The following is an 11,230-nucleotide window of genomic DNA, read 5'->3' as shown; positions in this document are numbered from 1 at the left end:
CATCTCCATATTCCTCCAATACCTCATACATACATAACACATGCTTAATGCTTGTGGGATTTAAGAAAAACTTACCACCTGACTTAGGCCCAAGTCTTGGGCACACCAAACCCTCAGCTTTGCTCTCCTTCCAGCCCCAACCTCTGCCCGGGATTTTCCTCCCAGGAAGGCTTCTTCCTCTCACCTCTCATGAGCACGAAGCGGCCTCTGCCCTGGCGAATCAAAAAGGAGCACAAGTGGCTGAGTTCAGCTTGTCCTCTGGAGCTCCTGTGGCCCAGGATGCTGGGAAATGACACCCACCCTCCAGCTCTGCGGCCACCCCCAGACTCAGAGGGCTTCTTTCGGACATGCTGAGCCGCTGGGGTGCCAGCAGCAGGCCAACCTCCACCGAGCACAGCACGGGCTGCAGGTGCACGTGCCTCCATGGCCCATCTCCCAGGGCCTGAGTGGGCTCCCGTCCTGCCCAGAAGCCCACGCCCACGTCCTCGGTGCTCTCACTGCCCCTCGTGCCTTACATTTCCCTGTAAAAATAAACCCAGCCCAACCCGCCGCCAAACTGGCGCAGGGTCTGCCTTCCTCCCACAGGGAGAAATGAGCATCCCGCCGCAGCCACCTGCCCCGTGAAGGCCACTGGTACCTTCTCAGGACCTCGCTCCCTTCAGCCTCCCGCTCTCCTGGACCTTCCCAGCATGCAGCAGGAGGCAGCCCCTTGCCAGTCTGACCAGAGCCCACCTTCAAGGCAGTCCCTTGGCCACCACCCTGCCCACTCTCCTGTCCCCGCTCCCGCCACAGTGAAACTCAGAAGAGAAGCGAGTAATGTCTGGTCAGTATCCACCTCAGGCAGCAGACCATCCCTCCACATCTTCCTCCTAGGCTGGGGGCCTGTGCCACGCCAAGCAGACCTCACAGGGTGCAGTCCGCGTTCTCATCCCTGCTCCCCGCTCCACCACCCCACGGAAGCCCACCCAGGGCCAATGCTCCTTGTATGTGGAGCTTAGGGTCTCCTGCCCACACTCCACCCTCCTCCTCTGTGCAGAAGCCGGCCCTCTCCTCTCCCTCATCTGCATGTTCCACCCATTTGGCACTACGCCTCGTCACCAAGCCCGCCACCTCCATCCTCTTCAGGAGCCCACCCCAGCGCCCTGCTCCTCAGCACCTCCTCTTAGAAGCTTAACAGGCAGTTTCGCGCCCCCACGGCAATTCCTCTCTCTCAGGGCCCCCCACCCCAGGAAATGGCACCAAGCCACACAAGCCAAGATTTGGAGTTCTTGGCTGCTCAGCTCCCTGTCATAACTCCCTGTTAGCAACACCAAATGCAGCCTAAATTGGACCACTTCCCACCACCCACTCTGAACCCTCACCCAGGCCACCATCTCTGGGCCCAATCACAGCTACAGCCTCCCAAATGGTCCTATCTCCCCTTCTCCCCAACAAAACCCTCCAGCACCTTCCCATAGAACACTGTCCAAACTCAGCAGAGCCCGCAAGGCCCCGGCCTAAAAGTCTGGCCCCTACACCCAACCCTAGCCCTCTGGGCCCAGGCCTGAGCTCTCCACAGCAGCTCTTTCTTGTCCTCAGGGTCTCAGCTCACACGACCTTTTAGAGCAAGTAACCCCCTGCCCTGCCCCCATCAACGCCTTCTCTAATTGACGTTATTTTCTCCATAATCCACCCGCTACCTAACACTGTCATATTTGGATGCACTGCAGTCATGAGGAACATGCAGCCACTATTTGTGAAATGAAGGAATCCTCAAGACCAATGATAGGAACGTCATTATGCCCATTTTTCAGATCAGGAAGCCAAGGCTCAGAGAGAAGTCAACCATCAAGGCCCTTCTACTTCCTGGTGAGTAAGCAGCAGCTGCTCGGTTTGAACTCGGGTGTGCCTGAGGCAGCGCAAGCTGATGAGGGGCTGAGGCTTTCCAGTCCATGCAAGGCCTCTAAGGCCAAGAGAAAGGTCAAGGACCCTTGTTCTCTGAGCAAGAGTGTCTTAAGGAAGTCTGGGGCACAGCAGCCTCAGAGACCCTCAACTCCAGCCCAGCAGGGACAGGAGGGGCAGAGGAGGGAGAATAGAGGGCCACCCCCTCACATACCACAGGTGCATGTTCCACTGTCAAAGCCCATCCAAAGGCTCCCTGGCCAGCTTGGGGCTAAGCTGGGAGTCCAGAGGGGCCCCCTTCACCAAGCACAGCTGCAGTGACCACCCGGGATATGCTATGTGCCAGGCCCTGAGCTGAGGACTTCACATCTGCTGTCCACTGCTGGCAGTCACCCTGTGACTGTCCCCATTTTGTGAATGAGGAAGCTGGGGCTCAGGGGCTTCAGTAACTTACAACCTTGCAGCCGGGGCTGCAGACAGCTGGGATTTAAACCCAGGAAAGGCTCAACCCAAACTGAAACAGCTCAAGTATCAGACACTGTGGCCTGAGGGAAGGGGACCTGATGGAGGTGTCATGCAGAAATGGGCTAAACATGTGACATGAAAAGACATACCTCACACAAGTGACAGGTGCAAAACAGAGGCTTTAATCTGAACAGCAATGAGGTTGGTGCAAGGGGCTGGGAGCCCATAGGGGGATAGGGGAGCCAAGAAGGGGTGTCTGGCCCTGGGAGAGAGGTGGACGCTGGGCCTCTTCTGAGAAACTGTCACTGACCTTTGGGACTCCTGACCCAGCCTCTGCCCAGACCATCACCGGATCCCAGGCTGAGCCCCTGTGTTGTGCTTCTCAGTGCTCCCCCTTCCTGAAGGGTGTGTGGACCCAGACACAGGAGGGGGCAGTGGAAAATGGCAGGCCTGGGGGACAAGCCTGTAAGAGCCAGGCCCAGGAACAGCCCTAGGAGAAACACCTCAGCGGTGGCCCTCAATAGGCCTGCCCAGCCCCCACTGGGCCCATCCTGAGCGCCAAAGCCTGGGCTTGGGAGGCCGTCACTTACCTCACCCTATAAAGGCAATGCACAGTTCAGGGAGGTGGGAGGACAAGGCGTGGGACTGCCACCTTCTGGGCCCACCCACCACCCAGGGGAGCAGAGAAGCAGGGCCCAGGGGCCCAGGGGCCCAGGATGAAGCTCGCAGCAGCGCAAAGGTAGCAGAAGTGGCCGGGCCTAAGACTGCCAAGAGGAATCCAGGCTCTCCAGATACAGTGGGCCCCAAGCCCCTCCCTGAGTTTCTGCCATCCCCTCCCTGCCAGGGAAAGTTCTGGAAAGACATGCCTCACCCCATCAGCTGGGCCCTCCCAGGAGCCCAGCACCTACCCAAAGGGCAGCTTCCATTGGCTAGGTTACCCTTGGGGAGCGGGAGAGATGTGGCTACAGCCAGGAAACCCAGCAAAGCCAAGGGCTAGAGAACTGAAGAGCCAGGGGGAGGCTTGGACACAGGGGGCCTCAGGCCCAGGGGGCAGGGTGAAAAGGAGCCTGGGAGGGGCACCAGCCAGGACAGCTAAGGCCTCTCCACCACCCGACGCCACCCACCCCACCCCAGCCCATGGCTGGCGGCCAGCCTCAGCTTCCAGCCCTAGCATAGATGGCCACCCCAGTGTGGCCTGGGAAACTGACCCGCCCCTGCAAGGAGCAGCTCCAACCCTTAAAGGCATCAACTCCAGGAAGGGAAAAGCAATGGAAGCAGCAGGGTATCTCCCCTCACCTCCCTGCGGTGCTGCAGAACAGCCTCTGCTCTCAAAACCAGACTGGACGGGAGTGAAGGGAGAAGAGGCCAGGAACAGGAGAGGGTGGCCGAGTGACCGGGCCCCAGACCCTCTCTTCTGGCCGTCTAGCACAGGGGAGCTCAGGAAACCAGCTACACTTTGGTCACTTCTCCCAACTTGGGCCCTGAAGCCTTATGCTCCGAGCCCCCTCAAGCCCATCTCACCACCCCACCCCAGTAAACAGCCTCTCATCAAACGGGACAAACAGAGGGAGGGGATGGGGAGGGGCCACTGCTGGGGTGGGGAAGGCAGGCACAGGAACTGTGGCCTGAGTGGCTCTTCGGCTTGGCCCCTCCTAGCCCGACGTTACAGGATGGATGGGCAGCAGGCTCCCGAACTTGAAGTGCTGGATCACAGGGAACTTCTCCAGGCACTGTGAGGAAGGAGCAGGTGAGCAGAGTGGTGAGGGCCACACCACACCCCTGCCGGGACCCCAACAACCGCAGCAGCTCCCAGGTGTCCATCCTGGGCCCAGGAAGTAGCCCCGCCAGGGGATCCCCCAGGCCTTCCTCCCCCAGTTCCTCACTCCTTCTATCCAAAGACACCCACTCCACAACGAGACCCATGAGAGAGAGAGAGAGAAAAAAAAGGCAGCCCAAACCTACAAGGTAGAAACGGACAAGAGAGGCAGCCCAGGTGACATCACTTGGCCCAGAGAGGGAAGTTGGGAACCTGAGGTGGAAAGAACCCTCCTAATCACTGGGGTCCCCCCAGCCCAGGTCCCAGTTCAAGAGAAGAGACGTGGGGACATTTGAACATAAGCCTAAGAGGCTGAGGCCAGGCCCCAAAGCCTGTTTTCTCCAGCTTTCAGTTCTCTGGACTGAAAAAGACATCTTGGCACTTCAGAGTGAGACAATAAGAACCAGCTGACATTGAGTTCCCCCCAATCCTGGACAATTCCCAGCAGCCTGTGTGGGGGGCAGGGGAAAAAGAGCGCTGAACAGGGGAATGGCTGAGCAGGGGGGAGGCCCGACTCCCTGAGCCCAGCCCAGCCCGGGCTCCTAGCAGAGGAGCAGAGCTGGAGAGCAAGTGACAGGGCCTATCACAGAAGCTGGCCTGGCCCACAGGCAGCCGACCCCAGCTTCCAGCTGCAGTTCCCGCAACAGCACCCTCATGCCCGCCACACCTGGACACCAGCTCTCACAGGAACCGCTCCGGGCATGCGAGGGTTGGATCTGCCAAGACTGACCAGGGCCTCCTCCCACACCTTTGGCCACAGGAAACAATCAGAGTATGTTAGGCACCTCCTGGCTGGGGTGGAACAAGACTTACGGCCTCAGAGAAAGTAAGCGCCTCTGTGGCTATGATCTCAACCTCCAACTAACTTAGAGACAAAGGGGTGCTATGACTGGCCCAGGTTCCCTCTCCTCAAAAATCAGCTGTGGAACATAGGAGGGAGAAGCACCGGGGTGACGAGTGGGCCAAAGAGGCACCAGGAGGGGAGGGAAAGAAGGATGGAAACCAAGCTCATGGTGGGGTGGGGAGCAGAGCCCTGGCCACAGCCAGGATCCTGGGCCTGAGGCACAGAATGCGGGGAGCAGGAGGCGGGAGGGGGAGCAGCCGCAGATCCAGGCCAGAGGCCAAGGCAGCTGCCATGGTGCTTATGTCATCCCGGAAATGGTCATAAGAGCCCCCCCACCCCCCAAGGGCCCTGGAATTCCAGAAAGGGTCAAAGGTCAACCTCCCTCTAGCTCCCATAGGAGAAGTTGCAGGGCGAGAAGGGGTGGAGGCAGGGGTTCTTCCCATTCTGCCCACAGGACCCCAGAGCCAGCCCCCTCAGAGCCATGGGAGCTGGGCCAAGGAAGCCTAAGGCTCCAGGGCAGGAAGGGCCTCCAGCCCGGCCTTTCTCCCAGCAAGGCCCTCCCATGTACCTGGGCGGAGCAGCGGCTTCAGACTGCCCCCTGACCTTCCAGCCAGAGGTGATTCAAGCTGGGGAAGGGACTCCCTGGGTCCTGACAAGGTCCTTCTGAAGGCAGCACTCGCACAAGCATGGCCCACAGGAAAGACAGGCCCCCTCAACCACACAAGGCCCCTGAGAGCACTTGGTTCTTTGGTCAGAAAGGCTGGGACAGATGCAGCATTAGACCCAAATCCTGAGGCCACCTACTGCCAGGCTGGTCAGACTTCTGTGGCAGCCCAGGAGGCCGACTCCCCTCAATCAACCAGTTCTGACTGGAGACCCAGCCTTCCTACCCACCCCTGGACTGCAAGACTGGCAGGCCTTGGAGGGCCTCCGTAGGTGCTAAGAACTGGCCTGTGAAAACAAGCCCTCTCCTTGGACCTCTGTGCAGGCAACATGCCAGCCCATGGGCCCTTCGGGACAAAGGACTAAGGGCTATTTGCTAGTAAGTTGTCAATGAGCGTTGAACACTGCAAAGACTTGGTGATCTTTTTTTTTTTTTTTTCCCCGAGACGGAGTCTTGCTCTGTTGCCCAGGCTGGAGTGCAGTGGCATGATCTCGGCTCACTGCAACCTCCACCTCCTAAATTCAAGTGATTGTCCTGCCTCAGCCTCCTGAGTAGCTGGAATTACAAGTGTGCACAACAATGCCAGGCTAATTTTTGTATTTTTAGTAGACATGGTGTTTCACCATGTTGGCCAGGCTGGTCACAAACTCCTGACCTCAGGTGATCGACCTGCCTTGGCCTCCCAAAGTGCTGGGATTATAGGCATGAGCCACTGCACACAACCAGTGATTTTTTTTTTTCTTTGAGACGGAGTCTCACTCTGTTGCCCAGGCTGGAGTGCAGTGGTGTGATCTCAACTCACTGCAACCTCCGCCTACCAGGTTCAAGCGATTCTCCCATCTCAGCCTCCCAAGTAGCTGGGACCACAGGCATGAGCCACCACACCCAGCTAATTTTTATATTTTTAATAGAGACGGGGTTTCACCATGTTGCCCAGGTTGGTCTCGAACTCCTGGCCTCAAGTGATCTGCCCACCTCAGCCTCCCAAAGTGCTGGGATTACAGGCGAAGACTTGGTGATTTTTTTTTTTTTTTTTTTTTTTTTTTGATAGAGTCTCACTCTGTCGCCCAGGCTGGAGTGCAGTGACACCATCTCAGCTCACTGCAAGCTCCACCTCCCGGGCTCACGCCATTCTCCTGCCTCTGCCTCCCGAGTAGCTGGGACTATAGGCGCCCGCCACCACACCTGGCTAATTTTTTTATATTTTTAGTAGAGACGGGGTTTCACTGTGTTAGCCAGGATGGTCTCGATCTCCTGACCTCGTGATCCGCCCACCTTGGCCTCCCAAAGTGCTGGGATTACAGGCGTGAGCCACCGCGCTCGGCCTGACTTGGTGATCTTAAAGTCAGGGAGTTCCAGCGTCACCCTATACAGGAGCCTGTCCCCTTCCCCACACAGCGCTGGCCACACCCAGGGCTAGAATCTCCCGTTTTCAGGAAGGCCACTTTGTGATTACTACAGAGCTCCCCCATCCTGAGGTGGTCATTTTCAGTGTCCTCCTTGTGTTTGCCACCCTGTGCTCAGCCCCAACGGAGACCCCGACAGCCTGTGCAGAGCAGACAGTCCCTGTGTTCCTGCCACACCATCACCATTTTCAATCCGAATATGCTCCTCCCTCATCCTCTGGCAGCCTGGAGTTCTTTTGTCTCTGGAAGGGCAAGTGAGAGAAGGGGACAGGGTCTCTTGCCCTATCCTTTGGGCCTTAGAGCCTAAGTCAAGAGAAGTTTAGAGTCACTTGAATTAAGAGGCTTGTAGAGAAGACAGTACTTCAGGTACCAAGCAGGGAAGGCAGCCAGAGTCCTCTCTTTGGCACACAAGGGTTGGGGTTGGGAGGTGGCTGGAGAGCGCTGTGCACCTCTCACATGCTCAGACACCCTGGGGGCGGGGAGCACAGCAGAGTGAGAGTTCCCCAGCAGCTCCCACTGTGGGACATGCGGGGGTGGGGTCAGGAACATCAAGACACCAGAGGGCAGTGACCCAGGGCAGAGTCGGAGTGGAGAGCCGGGGGTGGCCAGCTGCAGCCGGAAGGAGCCTAGGCAGCTCCAGCCAACAGGCTCTCAGGCCTCTCAGATTAGAGAGGTATGTGGGCTGGAACCTAAACACAGGATGTGAGGTCCAGAAGAAGGGGACCAAAGGGGGAGGGGGCGGAAGGGAGAGAGGGCCCGGTCTGCTCAGTTCAAGCCTTGTTAACCCCTTCAGGACCGAGTGCAGGGAGTCAAGCCAACTGGAAGCATCTGTGCTCCCCCACCCCGCTGGCCTCTGGCGCCCTTCCCCGTTGTCCCACCTCTGCTGATGGGATCCAGGAAGCTCTGGGTCCAATGAAGACCTGGAGCAGCCCCTTCCCAGAAGAGAAGGCCGGCCAGGAGTCAAGAGATGGTGCCCACAGTACAGTGTCTGAGGCCATGAACTCAGGGCCAGTCTCAGGGCCAGCCTGAGAACACAAAGAAGAGACTTTAGGGATCCATCACTCCAGGTGTGGAACTTCACATACAGCCCTTCCCTGGCCAAGGTCAAGCAGTTCTAGAATTAGTCTTCCCAGGAAGTGGGAGGAGCTAGCAGAAGGGACAGAGTAGAAATAAAATGTCTCCTCCCCACTTGGAAGAGAGAAAAGGCCACCTCCTTGGCTGGGAGAACAGTGCCAAGAGGGCAGGAGACACCCTCGGCTGCCTGCCAGCAGGGGGAGCTCCAGGAAACCTCAGCTCTCCTCTCCTCAGCCATCTCATTTGAGAGCAGGGAAAACCATTTGCATCAAAATCCCTGAAGTGGTCCATAATGCCAATTCCCGGCCTACCCTCAGACCTCCCACCACTCAGTGATCATACACACTAACATTTGAAGGCAGCACTTTGGAGATGCCTCCAAAGGGTAAGACGCTTCCTAGGTACGCCATGGGAGAGCCAGACTCAGATTACCCGAGCCTCGAGGAGCCTTCGGCCACTTGATGAGGGAGAAGGGAGGCCCCCATCGCCCCAACTTCCCAAGCAGCAGGTCCTTGCCTCAGCCTCCAAGCTCATCAGGACAGAGCTGGGCTGCAGCTTTTCAGGGCTGGGGTGGCTGGTGCTTCTCTGACTGCCCATGCCCCAGATGGGAGATTCCGAGGCCCCAAGTGTCAGAGAGGCTGGCCTAAGATTCAGAGCAAAACAGTGGAGTAGGAGGAAGCAGAAGCCCCAGGCTCCACATCTTTTGCTTTGTTCCCAGCCCAGGACCAAGTGCAGCAGCAGGGACGGGCACGCTGGCCAGCCCCCACTCACCTCGGCCTTATACATGCGGATGAGACCCTGGTTCACTTTGGACCAGGAAGGGACGGCGCTGATGTTCCACAGCTGGTTAGAGTGCTCTGCAAATGGGCCAGTCTTCATCTGAAAAAGAGAAGCCACAAGCTGAAGAGGGAGGTTCTGGCTGCGAGCTCATCCCTCCTCCCCTGCAGCAAAGTCACACCCATGCATGCACACACACACACGCACGCACACACACGCATGCGCGCACGCGCGCACGCACACACCCATGCATGCGCACACACGCACACACCCATGCACGCGCGCACGCACACACGCAGACACGCACGCACGCGCACGCACGCACGCGCACGCACGCACGCGCACGCACACACACGCACCGCACACGCAGACACTTGGGGACCAAGCTATACCATCTGCCTGAGGGGCAAACATACAAACAGGCACGTGCAAGTGCCAGAGACAGGGTTCCCCTTTGGCCCTCAAGGCCTGCTAGGAAAATACAACATACCTTGCCCACCCACCTGCAGTCACCCCTCTTTCTCCCACAGCCCAAAAAAAGGGGGCCTGATTCCTATCGCCCACCAAATCCAGCAGCCTCAGGAAGACAAGATCTCCACCTGAGCTTCTGGTGTCGTTCCCACTGACTCCCCAGGAGCCTCACAGCGCAGCGCCTCTCCAGCACAGGGGTTCACTCGGGTTCAGATAAACAGCAGCAGCAGCTGGACCCCACCCCTCCAGGCCCACCCCTTCTCCTCCAGGCCCCCCCACAGGTCACGTGGTCTGCACCTGCCACCAGCAGAGCTAGAAGAGATGAGGAAAGGGTCAATTTGCAAGAGGACCACCAAGGTGGGTATGACCAAACCCAGGTATCCGACAGCCCTCTGCCTGCCATGCAGGCAGGGAAGAGAGGGCCGATGGGAGGCAGGGGTGCCTGAAGCAGCAGCCAGCCTGGCCTGGCCAGGCCAGGAGGTGGGGAAGGGGTGGCCACCACAGCAGCTGAAAGAGACAGGCACAAGGACGGCTCCTGGTCCTCCCTCTTGCCAAAGAGTCTGACCCTCCAGGAAGGAAGAGAAAGATTCTGCAGCCAGCATGAAGTTCCCATGACGTCAGAAACCACAGAGGGACGCCTGTGTGCCTGAGCATATCCCCCTGACACCGCTAGTCCAGCACATTTGTATTTATTAACCAAACAGTTCATAAGTCCCCTCGACACAGCCCCCCAGCTCATAGGCAGCATTTACAGGCGAACAGGGCTCTGCACCCCAGACCCATGTTGCAGAAGGCAGACTCTGCAAAAAGGCTGAGTCTGGCAAAGAAACAGAGACTTGGAAGGTTCTAGAAACATGCGGGTATCAGGGGAGGCTGGGTTATTTTTTGAAGGAGAAAAGATAAGCCAGAAACGCTTAAGGGGCATCAGTTCACCACAAGAGCCCTCAGGAGCCCCCACTCTTGAGCCATGGCCTGCCACCTGGTGATCCACTCCTGGCAGGCCTCTTCTCTAGTAAGGGCAACTGTGACAAAACTTTTAAGATTTAAGTAAAAAAAAAACTGTCATTTTATCCCCCTCATTTCCCTCCCCTGGCCCAGGTTCCCAAAAAGCCCAACCAAACACCCATGTTCAGGAGCAAGGACAACAGGCTCCTCCCTCCCCTCCTCTTCTCTCCCAGGCTCCACCACAGCCAGGCAAGAGCCCGAGGCACCCGACAGAGACAAAGCCCACCCGGGTCCCTGGGGGCCTTGTCTTGGGCCACTCGCTTCACCGAGAATCACCCGAGGCTCTCTGCTCCAGGAGGGCAGCCAGGAACCCCCAGCCTACAGGGGCCTCACCTCTGGGGAGCTTTCTTTCAACTGCCCAGCTCAACCACACTCCACCCCCAGCCCCTCCCCCACCTCCCCACCCTACCCCACCCCTTCCCCAGTCTGCAGGCTCCAGCCCTGTGCACACTTCCAGGCCCGAGAAAGCTCAGGGAGCATGGAGCTGTGTAACCAGTTTCACTCTCTAGACAGGGCCCTCTGAGCAAGCAACCAGGAGGCACCCTGTTGGCTTTGTCTGCCAGGGGCCTGCCCGGCAAGGGCTCCGAGGCAAAGGCAGGCAGATGGGCACTGGAAGACAGAGCCCCTGCCTCCTGGCCAGCCTCGCCTACCAGGGCCAAAGAACAGATCTTCAAAAGGCCTCTGGCAGAGCCAGGGCTAGGCCCATGTCCTGGAGCTCCAGTGGCCCTGGGCCCCCACCCACAGAAAGGCCAGAGAGGTAGTTTCTTTGGAGGGGCTGCAGGCTGCCCCCCAGGCCTTCAGTGCCCCAGGGTCTCCCTAAGTCCTTC

The 11,230-nt window shown here is 58.4% G+C and overlaps 1 protein-coding gene across 11 annotated transcripts in view; it reads right to left on the bottom strand.

Annotated features, from left to right (window-relative positions):
* Window positions 1-2,505: 2,505 nt before the first annotated feature.
* Window positions 2,506-11,230, bottom strand: part of PTPA (protein phosphatase 2 phosphatase activator) — a 38,222-nt gene continuing 29,497 nt past the window's right edge. For 5 of the 11 annotated variants that reach the window (XM_054519352.2, XM_009244922.4, XM_054519351.2 and 2 more), the window contains 2 exon segments: window positions 8,922-9,029; window positions 2,506-4,076 (listed from right to left, as the gene is read on the bottom strand). In XM_054519352.2, the coding sequence (XP_054375327.1) occupies window positions 3,999-4,076; window positions 8,922-9,029 (186 nt within the window). In that variant the 3' untranslated portion in view covers window positions 2,506-3,998. 11 annotated transcript variants of the gene reach the window in all.

This window comes from Pongo abelii, chromosome 13 (assembly GCF_028885655.2).
Source record: "Pongo abelii isolate AG06213 chromosome 13, NHGRI_mPonAbe1-v2.0_pri, whole genome shotgun sequence".
NCBI lineage: Eukaryota > Metazoa > Chordata > Mammalia > Primates > Hominidae > Pongo > Pongo abelii.
This window is presented reverse-complemented; position numbering and strand designations above follow the sequence as displayed.